The sequence below is a fragment of the Diceros bicornis genome, chromosome 35 (genome assembly GCF_020826845.1).
Source record: "Diceros bicornis minor isolate mBicDic1 chromosome 35, mDicBic1.mat.cur, whole genome shotgun sequence".
Taxonomy (NCBI): Eukaryota; Metazoa; Chordata; class Mammalia; order Perissodactyla; family Rhinocerotidae; genus Diceros; species Diceros bicornis.
Window position 1 is genome coordinate 24,731,575 of NC_080774.1, and position 21,559 is coordinate 24,753,133.

The following is a 21,559-nucleotide window of genomic DNA, read 5'->3' on the forward strand; positions in this document are numbered from 1 at the left end:
GCTCATGATGGTCTCCTTCAGTCTTCCCAGCCTGTTTTACTGATGAGGAAACTGAGACTCAGAGATTTGCCCAGAGTTGGCAGTGAGCAGATGATGAAGCTGGACAGCCCAAGCTCAGGCTCTTTACCCTTGACCATGGCAAGAGAAGTCATTCTGCCTTGATGCAGCCACGTTGTGCACAGCTTTTCTCCCCATGGCCTGAAGGGCCCGGGTGTACAGAGGAGATGCAGAGGTTGCGCGGCAGGCAGGGGCACCTCTGCTTGCTGCTCAGGCATCCAGGGGAGTAATGCTTTGGAAGAAGTGGCAGCCTGCTCGCTTTGTTATTCCGCTCCTGCCATGCGACAGATACTGCTTCCTAACTGTGGTCCCTACTTGTCCACGGACATGACCAGGGGTTTTGGGGGACAGGACCAAGAATGTCTCCAGTCAAGTCCTTGGTTCAAGGCCGGGTTCTCTTTAATGCCCGGCGGGTGTCACCAGCTGGCAGATTCTGTGGTGGTCACACGGCCACATGTCCACAGGGCCTCAGCATTCTAGGGCTGCCCTTTCCTCTGATACTCTCACCAGATGGCCCAAGTCTCCATCCCACACACTCCACAGAGCCCAGCAACTTACCCAAGATTTCATGTAGATGGCTTAGAGGTTTTTTTTAAAACTCCAGCTCAGATTTGCCTTTACACCAGAACAATGTAATTACTGATACTAATGTGGGTCTAGATCATTTTGTGCTTTGTATGTTTATTTTTCTCTCCTTTACCACATTTTTTTCTTTCTACTTGTTTGGAGGTTAAATGCTATTCTATTAGTTTAAGGGTTTCCCTCTTCCCTGAGGTTTCTCAAGGTGTCCAGGCTGCCATGTCTGCCTGTCCCCTCTCACTCCAATTCTTGCTCCCATTAATTTTCCACTGTGCTCACTTTTTGCCTCTTGTTTTTCTTTCCCCCTTCTCTTCATACATTCACCACTAAGGGTGCAATAACCTTTTACTTAACCCCATAGGTAACGGGGTTGGGGGGGATTCAAGTTGCTGAGCTTCTTAGAACCCCATGGCCATGAGCATTTTCTCCCTGCTCATGTCCCCACTTAGGTACTAGCTGGTCGTATGTTGGGTCCCCTCTAACTCCAGGTCTTCTCTCCCAGAGTCCCATCCCCTGCCTCTCACCATCCTGGACCACCCTACCTACCCTCCTGCTGTCACTAAGCCTACCTTGCCCAGTTTTTCTCCTTAGATTTGTGATCTGAACTCATGGTTAAATCTGCTTACCTGTTAACTCTCTCTCCCATGAAGCTCCCTCCACAAGGGGGTCCTATTCACTACTGTATCCCCAAGGTCTAAGGCTGGGCCTGGCACACAGCAGTGAAGACAACAAGGAGTGAATATTTGTTGAATAAATGGGTGAATGCTGGCAGCTGAGCCCACCTGTCAATCCCAGTGGAACTGGTGCAGTGAAGAGGAAGAGAGGTGTCCTGGGATCCCACCCCTACTCCAGGTGCAGGGGTGTAGGCTGCCAACCCTCTGGGTCCCAGAGACCCCACAGCTGAAAAACTGGACTCAGGGGAGCAGGTAGAGTAATGTACTAACGTTTTTAATACAGTCTGATCAGATCAATTCACATCACGAGGTCAACCTGGGCTTGCTCATATGTGACACAACTGAGGTACACAATGTCCCCACCTACCAGCTCTCCTGACTTCCTGGCTCCCAATAGCATTGAAACCCCCTACCTCCCTGACCAGACTGGCATTTTTAAAATTTTGCATAAAACTATTTCTTCCATAGACTTCAAACAATTAACTAGCCAAGTTAATTATGGTACATCTAAACAAAGTTTAATACTAACCCTAACGTGTGACTGCGGTTTACAAAGAGCTCTGTATCACCTGGGATAGCTTTCAGTAGCAATTCACTACAACTGGTCCTAAAAAATAATAATAATAATAATAATTAGAGAATTAAAACCCAACAGCAAGTTGAATGGTTAAAATCACATAAGAACTGGAATTTGGGGTTGGGGTGTCCTCAATAGCTAAGCTTGTCCTACTAGCAAAATGACAGCCTCCAGGCAGGGCTCAGAAAGGTCTGGGGCCCTCCAGGTCCAGGGTCAAGCTCAGGGGGCTCTCGGAGGACACTCACCCCATGGTCCATGGGATGCTGTAGGCTTCCAGCTTCCTTAAAAACAGTTGGGCATCAGCATTGTGTATGTGGGTAGAGACCCTACTGTGGCTTTTGTTTGAAGGATATGAGAAGGGGGAATGAGGGATTAGAGAAGTGGGAGGGGACCAAATCACTGAGGTCCCAGAATGCCATCAGGTGTGGGTTTTGGATGGGGGTCACTAAGAACTGAGCACCAGGAATTCCAGCTTCTGCCCATTAGAGAAACTGGGACTGGTGTTGCCTTGGAGGCCTATGTAGTGTTTTCTGCCCTTGTCCCATACTGGGTCTCGCAGATATTTCTGCAGAGTATCAGATGAGAATCTATTTCTAAAGGCCATTGGGGAAATGGGTGGTGGAGAGGGATGGGGTGATAGGGTTGGGGGGGAGTTAAAAACGAATAAAAATCTCTCAGCTACAGAACCAACCCAAAGACATCACTTCCCTCCGCATTCACAGCATTTCTCAGCAGTCCCCGATGGCTGTTTCCATGGGGATGCAGCATCTGCCTCACTTCCCCTCAGGCCCCATGGGCTGCTGGTCAACCTCAGGATCTACTAGAGACGAGGCAAACGCCGACTGAACAATCTGAAACCCAAAAGACTCCAGGAGAGACATGTTCTGCTGGGGAGAGAAAGGGGAACTGAGGGCAGGGCCCAGGTCCCCCAGGGGGCCCCCGAGGGCCCGGACGTGCACCTTCTGGATGTGTTTGTTCAAGTAGGACTTAGAGCGGAAGAAGCTCCCGCATTCAGGGCAGGGGTACTTCTTCTCCCCGTCAGACTCCATTTTGTTTTTGGGGACAGCCATGTCGCAGGAGAAGGAGCCATTGGTGCTCTGTTTCTCCGGCGTCTTCAGGTCGCTGGCGTCCGAGAGGTCACCGTAGGAGTCGGAGCTCTCAATCGGATCCTGATGTGAGCATTTCTGGCCTTCTAGGAGAAAACAAAATACAGAGGAGAGATGAGGCCAGGCTCTGGAGATGCCCCCTCCTGGAGGGGTTGTGAGGGGCCAGCTCACAGGCCTATGAAGGGCAGCCGATGGCCAGCCACTGCCCTGGCAGGACCCACGGAGGTTCAGCTGGTCAGTCGGGGAGCCTGGTGTGCCTAGGGGGGTGAGACAGCAGGGCCCTGGGGCTGCCAGCCTCCCTCGCCGTGGACTCTTCATGCAGGTGCACATGTATCGCTCACCACCATCTCAGCCTGCTTCAAGGAAGGGGGTACGGAGAGGGGACCTCCACTGCTTCTGCTGAGAACAACTTAAAAACCTCCAATTGCTAGGCACTCTCTTGGGTGCCTCTGAGGGTAAGACGGCTGTTCTGAGGATGCCAAGCAGGTATGTCAGTGGCCACACCTCCGCACCAGACCGGCTGCACCCTAGCAAGGCAGAACCAGAGCCGCGAGGTCCTCAGCCTGGGCAGACCCCATAGATGGCTGCGACAGAAGCCAGTCCTTTCTCCAGTGCTGCAAACACAAGCCCTACCCTTACCACCTTCCTCCTGCCAAAACCCTTCCAGGGCCAAGCGGCCAAAGCACAGAGATTGAAAGCAACTTTGAACAACTCAGTCAGCTGGCTGTCCCCACGCAGGGCCCAGGATAAGCTGGGCCTCGAGACAACCCTCCCTGCTTTGCCGTGCCTGGCCCACACTGGAGTCCTCCACCAATCAGCAGCTTCCTGTCTGGGTTCAGAGAGCCATGCCAGGAAGGGAGGTTGTGATGGGAGCGTGGAGCATGCCATCTCTGCCATCTGCCAAGCCCCTGGCTTCATCCAAGGCAACAACAACTTGAAATACCAAGAACAACCTGAATCAACAAGTGAAGGTGGGGCCTAGTGAGCTCTATGCAAACCAACCCAAGTCAGAGGCAGTCCAGTAGCTCATTTATCGCCATGCATCTCACAAACGCAGCCAGAGGCCCTCCAGAAAGGGCCGCTCACAGAGACTAGTCACCCCTGTTGAGGAGGAAGCCAGCCATTGGCTCCCACTGCCCACAAGGTCAAAGGAGAAGAGAGCATTCAGCCGCACCGTCCTTGAAGGGCCACAAGCAATGGACAGGCCCAGAACGACTCATCATGCAGGGCTCCTCTTCCTGCCCTGGGCCCGGGGCATCCCTGGAGGGCTTCAGACAGTGGGGCTGGCCAGGAGCAAGGGAGGAGGGCTGGGGAGAGGAGGCAAGGACTGGATCTCAGCTGTGCCCTGAAGCCTCACTCACTGCCCTGGAGTGAGATACCCACTGTGACTCTTGTCCTGGAGGCCACTGCCACTCAGATCTCCGAGCCTCCTCGAGGCAGCCAGCCAGCTGGCAGCCTTCCTGCCTCCCCACACCCGGCCCAGCGCCCCCACAACACAGTCTGCGCAGAGAAGCAAAGTGCAGAGCAAGGGGTCGCTTGCCTTTGTTGCCATAGGTCCTGGCGCAGTGGAACGCTGCTCCCCCATTCGGGATGGGCTCCTGGTGCCTGGAGACCTGGGGAAGGGGAACACCGTGGTGGGTTTTAACATGGACCTTTAAGTAGGAGGCAGAGGAGAAACCTAAACAAGACAAAAGGAGATGAGATCCCGCGGCCAGCACAGAGATACTTCTCTGCTTCCCCCATGCCTCTCCTCTGGCCGCTCTGGCTAGCACTCCCAGGTCAGCTGCACCTAGAAGGGGCCCCCTTGTTGGCTCAAAAACAGCTGCAACCACAGGGGCCACTTGGCTCAGAATGGAAGGTGGCACTGTCCTCGAATTGGCTTCTCTGCAGAGCCCACTCTGCAAGGCTGCAGTGGAGGGCCCAGGCCAGCTGCCTGGAGAGATGGCCTGAGATCCTGCTCCTGCCAGGGTCAGAGGCCAAATGCCTCTAGGCTTGCTTGGTGCCTCAGTAATGAGTGGTTTGAGCGAAGTCCCAAAGCCCCAGGTTAGCAGCAGGCACCACGCCTAGAAACGTAGTCAGAAAAGCACGTGGGGCTCCAGGGCAGCCACAGGACTCCAGCCAGCAGAACGCCTGCTCAACACTTATAAAGGTAAACTGCACAACACACCAGATGGAGGCAAGGTGAAATCCCAGGGGAATGCCTCCAGGAGTCCCCTTTCTTCTGTCTATTAGGACATGTTCTATTCTGCTAACCTTCTCACCTTCAGAATTGCTGGATTTAGTAACTGTTTAGACTTTTTGAAGAACAATAAAAATAGCAAGTTATGTTAAAGGAGCGCAGTCATCTCTTATTCATGGTGGTCTTTTTGGTTCAGTTTTGGAGCATCCATCAGGTTCACTTAAGGAAGAAACAGGGACAATCTTTGTCTTTTCTGGCGGGGAGGGGATCCAGCCATCTTGGAGCTGCTACAGCCGAACCCAGATGCTCTGGTCACTTGGAGCCGTGAGATATCTCATGCTGGGAAGAGTAGATCTTGGGTCAACGTCCACGCCAGCCAAGAGTCCGAGGATGTGGAACCAGGTGGGCCGGTCAAAGGATTTTGACTTGAGTTTTGCAGGAAGGAGCTGTGACAGCGACCCCACCGTGGTCAAGGATCCAAAAGCGCCTTTGGCAGGAAACAAAGCTTTTTGGTGTAAGGCCCACTTGGGGCGCCAGTGCCCTGATGGTGTCCCTTTAATCCACTCCAGATCTGGTTGACACATTCTCAGGTACTTTGATTCCATTTTTAAATTACAGTCACAGGACAACAGTGGGATCCACTACTAACTGGTCAGAGGCTGGAAAGAACTGCGCAATGTGTGCACAAGACTTGTTTAAAAAGATTCTGAATTGGCATGGCCTTTTGAATGCTGCTGGAACTGTAATAACGGTTCACCTTTAGCAAGGGATGATGGTGCGCCAGGGCCCAGGGCACTGCATGCATTATTCTGTAGAATTCCCCCAAACGCCCTGTAAGCTGGGAATTATTATTCCACCTCTTTTATAGATGATGGGATAAGAGGCTTGGTGAGGTTAAGTAACTATAGTCGCATGTGCCGCTACTAAATGGCAGAGCCTGGACTCTAACCCCAGGACCACGTGCCACCAGAACTCAGTCCTTAACTACCCAGCAGCCTCTTTAATCATTTTTTTTTTTTTTTGGTGAGGAAGATCGGCCCTGAGCTAACATCTACCAAAGCTCTTCTTTTTGCTGAGGAAGACCGGCCCTGGGCTAACATCCATGCCCATCTTCCTCCACTTTATATGGGACGCCGCCACAGCATGGCTTGACAAGCGGTGCGTGGGTGCACACCTGGGATCCAAACCCAGGCTGCCGCAGCGAAACGCGCGCCCTTAACCGCTTGCACCACCGGGCCGGCCCCTCTTTAATCATTCTTATGTCTTGGTCCTGGCCCTACCAACATCCGTTGTACTTTTGCAACAGGTTTCATTATTCCCATTTACACTCGTGTATTTCTCTGCCACAATGGTGGACGAGAATGAAGCCACTGGTAGACGGGGGCAGACCTGTGGGAAGCTTATTTAACAAACACTCCCCTGACGGTAGCAGGTGGTGGTTCTGGAGGGAAATGGGGGACTGGGTGAATTTTCCTTTCTTTCCCGACACGGCTACTCCACAGACCTGCCTCGACCAGGTGCTGGTGTCCCGCCCTGCCTGGTAGAGTGAGTTGTCCTGTGCTGTGACCAAGTGGTCTACCTGGGGCCAATCTGGTCTACCTGGAGACACACTCACTTAAGAGAGTCCCATAAAAATATTCCTAAGAGGGAGGCTGTAGTCAAGAATGGGAAAGAGGATCTTAGCCCTGTGCCCAGGGTTGGTGCTGCGGCCCCTGGCAACCAGCATGAAATATCAGGATTCTAATGATATCATGATGCCACTTTAGAAGGGAATGTTTTTCTTTGTTTTTTCATCCTTTACGGGGCCTCTGAAGTGGTATGAAGACCTCTCCATGGCGTACGAGAGCAGGTATACTGCAATCAAAGGTGATGGGAGAGGAGGAAAGGAGCACCAGGATTATTATATTTACTCCTGTGGGAAGAGCTATACCAGGGAAATACAGCAGACATTCAATGAAAACTTGCTGTGTTCTCCTGAGAAATAGTCTGAGGAACACGTGGCTGAGTCTTCTTGACTTTACCCCAGCTGCAGACTGTACTGTCTAAAGCAAAACCACACGGCGGGCTGGTAGGAGTAGATTCACAGCTGCCACTTAAAGCCCAGAATTTAAACACAGAGCAACTCAGCAGCCAAGTGTTGGGATAACACAGAAGCTGAATTTCTGAGAAGAACACATCTTTGAAGCCAGAAATATTTAGCCAGAATTCTGAACTCACCTGCCCATTCACCACTGATTAATCAAAAAAGGCAGCATGATCCAGGCACCAGAATGATGGCGACACTGAGCAAACATATGACTTCACTACAATCAACAAGCCACCCTCCCTCACACTCCAGAGAGGAAGAATTTATTACCAAAAGGCTACTGCTCCTCCATTGCATTTTCTTGCCTGGTATGCTGCGATCTGCACTCCAGAAGCAAATCCTCCTTCTGCAAGTTCCACATCCATGCAGGAGTCAGGGACTGCTTTCTCCTTGTCCAAACCTTGGCGGGGCCATGCTCAACTGAGCTGTGCTGGAGGGAGGCACTAAGTAGGTTTGTGTCAGCTCAGTAAAGGGGAATGGCAGGCTGTCTGTGTCCATGATTGGCATTGGTGACAACTTGTGTGCTCACCTCTGACTGGGGAGAAGGCTTCCTCGACCTTTTAAGCAATGATGTTTGAATCCAAATGCTGTCTCTGTCAAAGGCAGATTCTCAATAAGCTATCCCTCTTCCTCATACCAGTACATATGCATATATACAAAGACCCTGCTACAGAAATTTAAAAAGAAAGGAAGAAAATCATGGTGATCTACGAAGTCCTTCTCCCCTTCCCACTGTTTAACTCAACTGATTTCCTCAACTTCAAAATAAAGGAACAAGTTTTTCTAGCCATCATACTCCTTCCACTGCAAATTATTTTCCTCTACAGACGGTATGACCCACATCCTGTTATGTCTCTAGGACAAAGACAAAGTCATCTGTCTCAAGCGTGGGGCTAGGGGAGCTGCCTCCCCTCTTTCCCATTCTTTATGGGCAGGAGCCGTTTGTGTGGCAAAGACTGAAAAAAGGCAGATCTATAGGTAGTTAAATTGATTGCTTAAGAATCAGTGGGATTGAAGGATCTCAAAGGGCACTTGGAAATTCACCTGATTGGACCTCAACCATCTGACCAGCTGGCTGATAGTAGCCTTTGCTTGAGCCCTTGTAGAGATAAAAACATTCATTTATTTGTGCAGCTCCTCCTATATTCACAGCCTTGGTGACAGGCAGGGCACGGATGACCCAGAACTCTCTGCAGAGAACTCTGTGATTTCTGTCTCAGTGTCCTTGGTGTCCTTATTCTCTTCCCGGAAAAACTGCCTTCCTCCTCCTCTTTTTTGGGAGGAGGAGGAGTCTTTTCCTATTTCTGCCCAAGAAATGAGTCCAGAGGTAGAATCCTGCTCCTTCTTTTCTGATAAAGACGGAAATTGTTTTCTCTTTGTTCTGAGTACCAGGGTGGGTTGGACCAGAGGCCTCTTTTGTCTTCTTGAAGGAATGAGGCTTCCGTTCTGATTCCGGGACCCAAAGCTGTTTAGCCTGTGATCCAGATCTAGTCTGAGCTTTTCTGAGAAAAGGTGGGCTTTGGTTTGACTCTTCTGGTGCCCTCACCCCAGTCATGCAGCCTGTGGCTGCTGTTCCAGTCGTTTTTACCAGCCCTAGGAAAAACAAATCCTGACGTGCACAAGTTGTTGGCTTTGCCACATCAGCTGTCTCCTAACTGGGTCGACTTCCCTTGCTGTTCCCTGCTGCTCTCAGCTCTTCTTTCCTCCCAAGCTGGCCCCTGGGGGCTGTGCCCTGGGTCTCCCGTCCAGGTCTCCCCCTCTCTGCAGTCTGGGCTAGGCTTTCTGAGTTTCATCCTCAGCATCCTCCTCCACTCTCACTGGTTTCCCACCTCTGGTCTCTGACCCCAGTTCTCAAGCTGAGAACTTCAACCTTGAAAACTTGACAAAACACCTGCTGACAGTGTATTGCAGCAGGTTTAGAGTAATCTGGGGGTGCTGTCAGGAAGCCAGGTTTGATGAAGCAAGAGAAGAAACCATCTTTTTCTAGAGCTGGGGCAGCCATGTCAAGATGGTCAGCTACAGCCTGATAACTCCCTGCATGCACAAGCCCACTGCTTACTACCCAGGGGAAGCTCCTGCCAGAAAAGGCACTACTGACATGTCAGAAAATAGGACAGATGCTTAAGTAGCTTTTATTACCACTTCCCTGCTTTCACAGCTGGTTTCCTGGTAGCACAAACGTCGATATCCAATGGCCTTCAAGGCAAACCCCAGGTGTGCAGTCCCAGGGAAGGACCCAGCTCCAGGCACCAAGAACACTCAGCTACTCAGCAGTTTCCCTCCACCAGCAACCGCAGGGCACACGGAGACAGCACAGGCACCCAAAGATTCCAGCCAAGGACTGCAAGGGTGTTGTGCCTGGTCCAAGCCAGAGTGTCAGCGAGCCGTGTGTTTCCTAACACTGTCACAAAGTGTAAGGATGGGGCCTCCCAAGTTTGCAGCTCCATGTGGGGTTCAGAGAATTTCCACCTACCTTGTCTCCCGGGATCCTCACGACAACCCTGTGAGGTGGGCAAGGGGGCTGTTCTTAACCCCATCTAAGAGAGGAAGAAACTGAGGCTGAGAGAGGGGAAGGGAGAGCTCAAGGTCACACAGTAGGGTGAGGTAGGCAGGGCTTGGACTAAACACTGGGTCCCCTGACTCCTGGGTCAGTGTTCAATCCACTAAGCCACACCGAAGACTTCCAGAAGCATTGGAACAAGAGTGTCCCAGAAGATAGGACTTCCCAGCAGTGTCCCCACCTGGCCAAAGCAAGTGCACCGTGCAGAAGCATCCTCAGGCCCACCACAGACAGCCGTCCCGACCTTCAGCACAGATACGGCGCAAGCCTCCTCCACTGATGCTGCTTGCAAAACACAAACTTCAGCCCTTCTAACAGCCAACTAGCCCTGGCAGAAGCTCAGGGACAGGCCTGACTTCATCCAACACAACACCGGGGCCACAGAGCCAGACGCCACCTAGGCCAACCTCGGCCCCAAGCACGCTGCCTTGCTCAGAGCACCTTCCACTTTCCTCTCTCATCAAGGCCACAATCTACGTGGGTTTGGGCTCTTTTCTGACCACTTGTGCTAGAAAGTTGTCCGTCTCCAGAGTAAACCTCCTTCCCTGCCTACTGAATTTCACGTGCCAGTGAATCAGCCAGCAAAAGCTCTCAAGCAGGACCCCTTTCTCTCCCACTGCTTGGGGCCTAATGCCTCTCCCACCAACCTCAGTGTTCAGTGGTATCTACAAACTGCATCCATCCTGCCATCTGAGCGGCAGATGTGTTAGGGGCCCAGGCTTGGGAACAACATTCTCTCCTTCTGTTCCCACTTGCTGGTCTCCTGGGAACTCCCATTCCAGGCACCTCAAGTAGCTTGGGAAGAAAGGGGTGGCAAACAGCTAGCTGGGCTATGAAGGTATTTATCACTCAGTGGGAAGGCACGACCGGCTGTGCAAAGAGTGGAGTCCGAGGCAGGGTGGTCAAGACATCCCCCGGCTTCTCATACAAGCTCAGCCCCCTCTGGAAGTGGGAGAGCGGCAGGGAGATTACCTCGGTTACAGATACTGCAGAAGTTGCTGGGCCCCTCACTGTGTTTCTTCAGGTGGTCTGCCATGTACGCTGCCCGCAAGTACTTCCCACACACCTGGCAGGGCACCTTGTCTTCATGACAGGCCAGGTGGGAGCGCAGACGGTCTCGGGTGGCGAAAGAAGCATTGCAGGTCTGAGGGCAGAAGGGAAAACAGGATGAGGTGAAAAATGGCATTCTACACCTGACTCCCCACCAAGCACACCATGAAGCAAAAACCGTTTCTGGCCTACACATGGACTCCCTGTATGAAGGGAACTTTAGAACGTGGCCCAGGCTTTCTCCCCAGGATGCCGAGTAGCTGCTCCTATTTCCCACAGTGCCTCCTCATGGGACACCTGAGCGGGAATTATTGGTTCCAAATGGCTGCCACTACATGCCCAGAATACAGCCCGCTAAGTTCTATGCTCCTCTAAAAAGGAAGATCAGGCATCTGCTCATTCCTAAACACTAAGAATTGACTTTAGTTGCATTGGCTATACGTGAATTTACCGAAGGGTTATACTGGCATATAAACACACCAGTCTTCCTGTTCTCTATCCTGGGTTTCCCCTTCCCCTTGTTGCTTTATACAAATAATTCAACTGATTCACTTTATTCAAAAGTGACATTAGTCTTGGCCACAGGGAAATGGAAAGGAAGGGCAGGACAGAGCACTGAGATTACTCTTCACAATATTATTGTGAGTTTGTATCGAAAGAGCAGCCCATACATGAGTGTCACTTCTGCTAATGTGAGAATTAGCAGAGAATGAGGATGGAGGCTTCGGGAGCACGTGTGAAGCACTGAGTTGGGGAAGTGCTAGTAATAACAAGGATGATGATACTACCCTGTGTGGACTGAGCACTCATTCTGTGCCAGGCAGGCACCACGCTTAGCCTTTTAGAGGCACTTATCTCATGTAATCCCTCCTTACAGCGGCTCTCCAAGGCAGGCCATGTTATGACCCTCCAAGAGAGCGCGGCCATAAAAAGCTGTGGTGTGATTACCAACGCATAGCCAGGTCCCAGGGGATGACTCAGGAGCTAAAGGTCAGCATCAGCACCCTGGGAAGGAGCCCAGGTCCCCAAGCATCTCCTGTACCTGAGGACCTGACTCAGTCTCAGTCCCTGGCTCCCGCCAACATCCCCTCCTCAGCTGGGGCTCACAGAGGCACCCCAGCCTTGGAGGTCACAGAATGTCAGGAAAACCCTCAGCAGAGTTGAATCCAGTAACTTTCAAGCTATTTTGTTTCCATGGAGATGTTTCAGGGGTTCTAGTCAAGTTTGACTCATTTATTTTCTCTATGTGTGCATTTACTGTTTTAGAACTGCAAGAGAAAGCAGTGTTCACCTTTAAGTGCATTACAGATTGAATATTAACCCACTGAAGACCCACCACACCATTAACTTGCTAGAATGGAGCTGCTCCTGCCATCTCTGTTTAACAGAAGTATATCCTGAGATCCCGAGACCTCAAGGTAAGTGTCTGAACGCTGTCACCATGTATAAACATTTATCTATCTCCTTATTGTACAATCAAAGCAAGAAACAAATGCATGCGATACTGTGGAGGTAGAAGGTCCATATTACTATCCCAACCCCAAATAAATGTCTGTGGACATCAGAACAGGCCTTGCTGTTCTCAGTCATTATGTTTTTAAGTAAATGTTACAAATTTCAACAGAACAATTTATATTAATGAAATGGTGCTTTTATTTGTTTTATATATTGAGTTTATTCACTTGACAAATAAGGAAGCTAAGCTTAGAAAGTGATTTTCCCAAAGCACATAACTCAGCTACTAGAGAAAACAGCAGTCTAAACACCCTGCCACTGCCGGGCCAGCGTCCTGCCAAACCTCCCGGCTACCCTGAGGTCGTCTTGTCTCCCCTAGTCTCCAGCTGGGCAGACGGAGGCCTGAGAGGATACAAGATGTCTAGAATGTAAATCAGCCCCTGATTCTGTGCTCTGACCCTCTCCAAACTCAGTCGGGGTAGCTTCTGGTGAGGGAAAGGTGCTGATACTTATTACCACAGTATACTTGGCAGCCAGGACTCCCCTGATAGGGAGGTGACAGGTTTGGTGCAGGGAAATTCGAGCACTTAGGTGACTCAGAAAGCATGATGGTTACTTGGTCTCATGGCCACAGGTGGGCCTTACCTCAGTCAGGGGCCTTGTGACCTCACAGGCCACAGTGGGGGGAAAAACTCTGAACCTTCCACCCAGCCCACCAGCCTGTAAACCAGAGCAAGGGCTGCTGTAAACACCCTCAGGAGAGAGGGGTACACTTGTCAATTTATCTGGAAATAAGAGCCGGCTTTGCCAGCCAATGACGGGAGGACCACCCTCCAATGATGAGAGGCAGTGTGGTCTATGCCTCAGAACTCAAAGGAACCAAATATGGATCAGGTGTAAGAAAATGCGGCTGAATGCCCACATTGATCCGTCTTCCACAGTCCCTGGGAGAGGGCGCCACTAGAAGGATATAAAAGAGATGCTTTGTTTCTCTTGCCAACCTTCTTTTGGGATCCGTCCTTTAAAGCATTGCCTGTCACACTTTGCCACCTAAAGATAATGGATAGCCAAACTTCAATTATCCACAAGTGGATTATCCATTTGGGGGATTAGCTAAGCAAAATTAAAATCGCAGACTGGGCTGACCTCCCCCACCCTGTCCTCCATTGATTATCTCTCAAGGAATGAAAGCTAACTTTAGCCTGAGCAAACATCATTAGGAATGTAAATCTGCTGCTGGGAAAAAAAAACACACAAACAAAAACTTGCACTGTGTTACAAAGCCAAGCTGAAGTGATTGTTGGCTTCTCTGTGCCAGAATTGACCCTTTGTGGCTGGAGTCCCCAGGGTTTTCTGGAAGAACTGTGAAAGTGTACAAGTGCGAGTCTAGGCCTGCCAGAAGTTCAGACAACACAGAACATAAAGAGCCTGGTCACGTGACCCAGGAGAGCCGGGACAGAGAAGAGTGGCTGAGAAGAGAGAGACACATCTCAAAGAAGGGGACACCTAGAACCTCCATGCTGGGGCCATGCAGGAGAAGGCACTTCCCATCTTGGAGGCAGGGAGAGGACAGAAGGACCCTGATGGGACAAGGGCGAGCCAGCGGAAGCATGCTCAGATGGCTGGTGGTGCTCGGAATGGCCACCTGCCCACGGCCCGGTGCTTAGGCAGCCTACTATTGTTGGGAGGCACACCTGCCAGGTCCCGGCCCAGCCACCCTGAGCTTCGGTCACCTCTAGTCATCACCACTCAACACTGAGCCCCAGTCATGCTCCCTCCCCTCCCCTGCCAGTTTCTCCCCCTCCCAGACTTCCTAAAGCTCTTCTTCCCAAGGGTTGAGCGGCTCAGGAATGGGGCCCAAATGGTACGAGGGACACTCATGCACACCCAACCACTGGTGGCCTTTAAAGTCTGGCAGCATTAGGAGGTGTCTTAAGCAGCCTTTTCCACAGCCCTGGAAAGGTCTAAGGGCAAAGCATGGAGGCAGAGTGCCACGGGCCTTGCTGGCCCCCTTCTTTTTGAGGGTGTCAGCTCCATTATTCCTACTTCAACTCATTCCTTCTCTAATGAACTATCCCTCCAGCCCAAACCACCCCAACTTGCCCTTGAGAAGTGGGGCCACTGGAAGCAATGGAAGAGGTCTGAGCTGCTCCAGCCTCTCAGCTTCAGGCTCAACTCCACGTGGAGGAAATGTCCCAGCCCACTGCACTCATAGATCTAGCAGTGCTGGGGCATCTGGGCCGGTTAAGGATACTCAGGCCAAGCCCCAAGGAGACTTGTGTGTCACTGCCAAGCCTGAGGCTTCATGCCCCAACATTTGGATGGCCTTTTCACTCCAGCTGTGGCACCAGTCTCTGTAACTGGCCCCTTTTGTCCTCTGTGACATCAGGAGGGGCCAAGAAGTATAGCCTGTGCCCAGTTCCACCAGGGGCCCAAGTAACCAATTCCCAGAGAGCTGTCTCTTCACCTCTGATGCTTTCAGAATACACACCATGCAAAACATATGCCCCTGCTGTTTAACCAAGCCCAGGCACACCTGGCTGGCCAGCCCAGAGCGTGAGAGCCAGCATGTCTTCACCTGCTGGGTCATCGTTACAGAGTTGTGGCTATGGGGCTGGAGGTGGGGCCAGGAGGTCTATAAGAGTGTGTGTTGAGGGGCAGGGCAGGATCGGGCTCGTACACCAAGGGACAATGATGTCAGTGTTATGACACAGACCAAGGACAAAACACACAAAGCCTCAAATGTTAGAATGAAAACTTTTATCATCACTCCTGTTATCCACGTGGAGCCTGTGGGGGCTAAAGGGCACGCCACTGGGATCCGAAAAGGGTCTATATCTGCTTTATCAGCCCTCAAAGCCATACATTGGGGTGACCCAAAATAAAGCTACTGGTTAGTCTAGTTCCTGAGCAGACCTGCTAATAAACCTCAAAAACACAAAAGTCTAATTCACTAGCCAGAAATGAAAGCAGGACCTGTCTGAGTGGGAAGGGGAGAGGGCAGCACAGGTTGACCCAGTTGGAGTTGTACCAGTCTCCTCTGGAGGGGTAGTTACTCCTTGAGTGGGGGGAGGGGTAGCCAGGCCCCATTCAAAAACCCCACACCTTAGGGGAGGTGATGCCAGGAGAGGGGAAGCATATGAGCCCGGGGCTTAGTTCCTGGGAAAGCACCAACCTCCAAAATCACTCAGGCAAGGACAGACACTTAGGTGTACTATCTGTTAAAGGGGGGGGAAAAGGCAAGAGAGCCCAGAAAGAAACCTGGAGGCTGTGGGGGGACCCAGAAAGGAGCTCTTGCTATCCCCGTCTGGGGTCCCTGAGCTGGGTAAAACTCCAAGTCATCCAGGGAGGAGCTGGGCATGGTGGGCAGGAAGCACCTGCTGGCCTCTCCCAAAAGCAGGGGTCTCAGAGCAACCGCCACTCCTGTTCCCCTCCACAGAAAACCCTCTCCGGGGAGGCCCAGGCTAGCCTACAGGCCACTGGGTAAAGGCCCGGCTGCCCTCTGGGGCAGTCCAGCCCTGCCTCAGATATCCCGGCGGGGCTGGGCAGAAGAGAGCGTTGCTGGAGTGTGCTGGGCCCAGGTTTTCGAGGGCTGGGAACGATTTTTTTAGAGAAAGGGAAAAGGCGGTGTCAGGAACCGAATGGGACGACCTCCACAAAGCAGGCTGGGCAAAGTCCCATGATGGCAGGTCGCTAGGAAGAGATTCCAGGGGCGGCAGGCCGCTGCTGCTCCCAACCCACACCTGGAAAAAGGGCAGAGAGTGCAGGTTACCCCCCCAGGCCACCGGGCACGCCCCCACTGCCCTCTGGGCTCCTCCTACTCTGCCGGGCTGCTCAGCACACTACCTGGGAGAGTCAGAATGTGCTCCGTGATGAGAGAATCAGAGACAGACAGAGAGAAGGCAGCGAGGCACAGACGGATCCCAGCAGGCCCACCCCTGGGTCGCTGTCCTCGAGGGAGGCCACCTAGCCTGGCGTCTGTGAACACGGTCCACGCCTGGCCCCTGGGGGCTCTTTGCCCTACCTGCAGCACGTCCATCCCTCCCTAGAGGTCTCTCTGAACCCTCCTTCCTTGCCACCAACAGGATAAAGAGAAGAAGGCTACCCTACCAGAGGTTGCAGTAAGCACCCCACAACTCTATCTCCCCCTCAGATGGCAGGAACTTGGCATGGGAGAGGGGAAATAATCAAGGAGAAAACAAAGGCGTGCTTTCCATCCACACAGGAATGCTCAGTGGCCAGGAGAGGAAACTCAATTTTCTGGGCACCACAGATATTGTTCAAGCAGACAAACCAAGGGTGAGAATCTTGCCCAGCCTTCCCTACCTGCTGCTACAAAAAGAGCTCACAAGGAAAGGAAACCACCTTGCTCTCCGGTCCTCAGAAGCCCTGGCTGTTTGCACACGTGGCTCAGGATGGGTTAAACAAGTGCCAGTGCTCAGAGATGAGACCACCCACTCCTACCTCCTTCATCTCCCCCTCCCTCCCGCCGCTGCCTCCTGCCCTAAGCTGAGGGGACCCAGGAGCTCCAACTCAAGTCAGGGTGCCTGGCAGACAAGGGGCAGAGTTGTTGACTGGACCACCAGGAGCCCTTTACAAACCCTTCCCTCCCCGCAGTGGCCCCTGCAAACTGCTGGGAACCAGAAGCCGGGCCCAGTGGAGTGCCAGTGCCCCCAGGACGACACTTGTGCAATGTGGCCCACCATCCAAGGAGCTGGCAAACACCAGGAGAGGAAAGCCAAGCAACAGAGTGAAGACAGAGACGGGGTGGGAACCAGGACCCAGCAACCAGGAAGGAGGGGACATCAGCGGTTGGGGGGAGAGGGCCAGGGGGAAGAACAAAGGAGGAGAGCAGACGGAGGGTGGAGGGACAGAGGGGGAGGTGTGCAAAGCGGTGGTCAGTCAGCCGGCCCAGCACACACATCAGCTGGCGCATGGCCACGGCTGTGAGAACAGAAGCATTCTCTTTCAGCCCATCTCTGCCCTGGCCCAGCCCCTACCTGACACTTGTGAGGCCGCTCAGAGGTGTGCACCTGCTTGATATGTCCGTTCAAGTGATCGGGCCTGGAAGAAAGAGAACCAAGAGAGACTTTAAAACAAGACCTCAAAAGATGGGGCTACAAACTTGGCCACCCCCCCCACACACACACACATACACTGCTGAAAAGGACTCTCTCTCCCCACCCAGCATGACAAAGACCAAGCCACCACCCAGCTCTGGTTCCACAGGCCCAGGCCTCTCTGCCCTGGTTTTCTCTAGAGGGGGAAAGGAAGTGAGCATTTGTCTCTGACCTTGCCCACCCAACCCCTCCACCAGAAACTCAATGATTTTTAGGACCCGAGGAGGTGGCTTTAGAATGAGACAGGGCTGCCTTGCTGCAGCCTTTCTGGGAAGGAGTATGTGAGATTCATTGTCCAGACTAAAGCCCCTTAGAAACTCAGCATTCCCCTCCCCCAGCCTCTCCCGCCAGGGCAGCCAATGAATGCCACCCGGATGGAATCCAGTCCCCAGAGGCCAAGGGATGGAGCCTTAAAGCCTCAGCTGGGCTGGTAAACCAGATGCCCGCCAGAGCAGGTGGGCAGGGGCTGCCTGACCGGTAAGACTAGTTCCTAGTTGGGGCCCCTCTGAGGGAGTTCTCCATCCCTAGGTTCACACACACAACGTCCTCAGTATCCAGGCAAGTTAAAACCAGCCTTTTCTTCTGAATATTCTCTTAAGAGGAAAAATAAAAAACCCTCTGCTCCCAGACAAGTGCTTAGTTCCCGATCAGGCTCACTAAAAAGCAAATCTAACAAGGCATCCTGCTTCCGATTTCTCTCTGTCCTGAGAACATAAAGGGATCTGTGGGTTCACTTAGGCTCTGGAGCCACCAGGTCAGAGCAGATCAAAGATTTCAGTGTTAAGAAAAGACTCTGGGTGCCCTGTGATTCTGGGGCTGTGAGGGGCAAACCTGAGTCTACTGATAGGGCTGGTGCTCTGTGCTGGGGGATTTGGAGGCACGGGAGTGTAAAGAGTCCCAGACGCACTTGTTTCAGGCCCTCCCTCGGCAGCCATTCAAGCGGGGAAAGTCGCTGGAGGAGCCCAGCCTCCCGCCCCCAGAGGGGGCCCCACGCCTGGTGCCGGAACACAAAGGGAGCCCATGGAGAAGAATAGTGAGGCCCGGTGGCCGTGGCTACTGAGGAATCTGGCCCCTTCTCACAAGGCCCCAAGGAAGAGAGACAGTAGGGCACACCTAGTGCCGGAGAACTTCCCTGAGGAAAGAGAAAGCAGCTCTAGGCTACACCATCTCAAAATCACGGCCATTAAAACATTCTTCCCAAAACCTGACATGGCCCTGTAAGGTCAAGCGACCCCCACATGTCCCACACCCCCAGATCTTGGCCAAGAGCTGTCCCACGAGCCAGGAATGGGACAGGTCATGGGAGGGGCACCATTCCTCACCTGGAGAAGCCTTTCCCACAGCTTTGGCAGATGTAGGGCTTGCCCACGGACCCATCATGGGACCGCACATGGTAGGACATGCGATCTTTTCTCTTGAACCGCAGCCCACACACAGGGCAGGAATAGGGCTTCTCCCCGGAGTGGGAAAGCTTGTGCCGATTGAGATGGTACACATCACGGAAGATCTTGCCGCAGATCTCACATGCCACCTGCTTCCTGGTCCGGCTCCTCTTTCGGGGGCCATCGGGGTCCTCAGAAATGGGTAGCCCATTCTCACCCAGCCTTGGAGGAGGAAGGTCGATGTAGCCCAGCTGGAGGCTGGTGACACCATGCTGGGCCTCGTGCTGCCGGAGCCTGTTGGCATCAGTGAACACCTTCCCACACAGGCCACACGGAAGGATGCCTGCCTCCCTCAGGCCCCCTGGGGACCCGAACATTGAGTCCAGCAGGTTGGCCTTCCTTGGACGGCCCCGACCTCGCTTGCCAGTCAGGGGAGGGGCACTGGATGCCACACTGGGGAATGGGGAAGTCAGCAGTTGGGGGGATAGGGGTCCAGCCACCATGGGCAAGCGGTCCACCCCAGGTAACACAGGCAGGGAGGCTTGGCCCGCAATGGCTGCACCAGCCGCCCGGGCTGCCTCCTCCTCGGGCTGCATGCTGCCTGCGATGCCATTGCTGTTGGCTGCCAAGGCTGCCCCGTTGGTCATGTCCAAAGGGAAGCCCAAGTCGGAGGTCCCAGGGGGACGAAAGAGCATGATGTCGGCCCGGGCAGGGGGCACCAGGATCTGCACATTGGACTGTTTGATGACTTCCTGGCAGATCTCAATGACCGACCTCATCAGCAGGAACTTGGCGGCCGTCATGAGCTCAGGGAAGCTCTCCAGGCGAACCACGATGCGGGAAGTGTAGGCAAAGTCCAGGATGTCTCCGAACACCTTGGAGCTGATGGTGTGCATCTCCAGCTCCCGGCTGCCCCCAGCCCCGCCGCCCGGGGCTGCCGCTGCGCCCCCCACGTCAGCAGGACCCCCGTCCGCAGCTCCGCCGTCACCCAACTGGGCGCTGAACACAGACTCAAAGTACTCGCTGCAGGCGGCCAGCACGGCGCGGTGCGCTGGGAAGCTCTCGTCGCCCACCCGCAGGAGCACGTCGCAGAAGCGCCCGCCGTTTTTGCGCTGCTGGTTCAGGTTGTGCAGCATCTCCGTGCTGTGCCTGCTCACCTGGTAGGTGTAGCAGCCCGACGGGCCGCAGGAAGCGTCGTTCACCCGCTCCATGGCCGCCGCCCCCTCCCCACAAACCGGGCCGCGGCACTTCTCCGCCCCCCTCCCTTCCCCTAGGCAGCGAGAAGCCGGGCGCAGAGGACGTGTCTACACTCCCCACACGTGCCGGCCCGGGGCTCTGTAGTCTCGCAGGTGCGCGAAGCGCACACGCCCCCTGCCTGGATCGGACTGTCTAGACGACAGGGCGCACCACCTCCCACATAGCTGCCCCCACCCCTGCTGAATCGCGCGCTCCTCTCTCCTCTCTGCCCGCCCGCCTCCCCTTCTCGCTCTACCTCCGGGGGGCACACGAGCAAAGAGGTGCGCCCCTCCTGCAAACGCGCCTGCCACCTCCCCTCCCGCCCGCCAGGCGGCGCCGGCGCGCAACAGAGAGGGGCGCGCGCGGGGAGGAGGAGGAGGAGGAGGGGTCTGCCGCGCAGGCGCGCGCGCGCGCGCCGCGGCTTTTCCCGGGCCCGCTGGGGGCGCGCGCTGCGTCCCCTGCAAAGCGCGAGCCGGGGCGGGGGCGCCGGAGCGGAGGAAACAAAAGGCGAAGGCGGCGACGGCAGGGCGCGTACGGGGACAGCAGCGGGGGCCGGGTCCCGAAGCCTGGCGGGCGATGGCGGCGGCGAAGGCTGGAGCGGGCGGGCGGCTGCGGCGGCGGCAGGGTGGCCCTTCCCCGGGCCAGGCGAAAGCGGCGGCGGAGCGGCGGCGCTGCGGCCCCGGGCTCCGTGTGTTCGGAGCGGAGGAAAGATGGCAGCGGCTGCACTTCCTCTTGCACTTTCACCCCTGGGGGGAGGAGAAGGAGGGGGCGATACCAACAACACCCCCCCTCTCGCTTGCAGGGAAAAAAAAGAAACGGCGAGCTCGGCGTGGGGGGCCCCCCGGCGCCCCCAGCCCTGCACGTGCGCACCCGGATCCCTGGCCCGGGCCGCCCCGCGCTGCAAACTTTCCACTTTCTTTGTGCCGAGCGCCCCCCCCTCACCCAGCTGAGGATGCACGTCCCCCCTTCCCTATTTATACACCCCCCCCGCAGCTCCGCTCCCCCCGCTTCCTGCCCCCCCTCCCCATTCCCCAGCTCCGCCAATGCTAGCACAGACTGAGCCCCCGTCCGGCCCCCGCCTCCCCACCCCGCCCGCGGGGCCGGGGGCTGCAGTCTCAGCCCCCCCGGACCAATGCAAACGAAGCGCCAAGCCAGCAAACCAGCTCCCACTGCCCCTCCCTCCCCGCTGAGAGTGGCGGCGAGCAGACGGGGCGTGGGGGTGGGGGGCCAAGGGGTGCAGGTCTGGGCCCCCCAGCCTCAGCTTGCGATGCGCACCCGTAAGTGGAACGGGCATCGGCTACCCTTCGGAGCGCCCCTTTGATGCGCGAAATGTTCAGAAGTCGCTTGCGACCCCCTCCCCGCTCCCAACCGCAGAAGGGGCCCGGCGTCCTGGCTGGGGGCAAGCCGAACCTCTGGAGCTGCTTCTGCCACCCCCGCCCCCCGGGCACTGACCGAACCGAAGGGGCTGCGGGCCCGAGAGAGCTGGGGAGATGAGGCC

The 21,559-nt window shown here is 54.6% G+C and overlaps 1 protein-coding gene across 5 annotated transcripts; it reads right to left on the minus strand.

Moving 5' to 3' along the window:
* Positions 1–1,560: 1,560 nt before the first annotated feature.
* Positions 1,561–20,554, minus strand: PATZ1 (POZ/BTB and AT hook containing zinc finger 1). Of its 5 annotated transcripts, none has more exons than XM_058531813.1 (5): positions 18,766–20,554; positions 17,324–17,387; positions 10,791–10,962; positions 4,534–4,671; positions 1,561–3,079 (listed from the first exon to the last, which is right to left on the minus strand). In XM_058531813.1, exons 1-5 carry the CDS (start codon positions 20,034–20,036, stop codon positions 2,661–2,663), a joined length of 2,064 nt encoding a protein of 687 aa, XP_058387796.1. In that variant the 5' UTR covers positions 20,037–20,554; the 3' UTR covers positions 1,561–2,660. The 5 variants fall into 5 exon arrangements, with proteins under 5 accessions (XP_058387796.1, XP_058387799.1, XP_058387798.1 ...); XM_058531817.1 differs by having other exon boundaries at positions 2,954–3,079; positions 4,534–4,606; XM_058531816.1 differs by lacking the exon at positions 4,534–4,671 and having other exon boundaries at positions 1,561–3,076.
* Positions 20,555–21,559: the final 1,005 nt, after the last annotated feature.

What these genes read in the sequence shown, in the direction of transcription:
- PATZ1 (XM_058531813.1), bottom strand. Translation starts at nt 20,036, where the DNA reads ATGGAGCGGGTGAACGACGCTTCCTGCGGCCCGTCGGGCTGCTACACC. An exon ending in AGCGGCCTCACAAGTGTCAG is followed by an intron (nt 10,963 to 17,323) that starts GTAGGGGCTGGG and finishes TTCTGCCCTCAG; the next exon opens with ACCTGCAATGCTTCTTTCGC. An exon ending in CTGCAGTATCTGTAACCGAG is followed by an intron (nt 4,672 to 10,790) that starts GTAATCTCCCTG and finishes TGTCTTGTTTAG; the next exon opens with GTTTCTCCTCTGCCTCCTAC.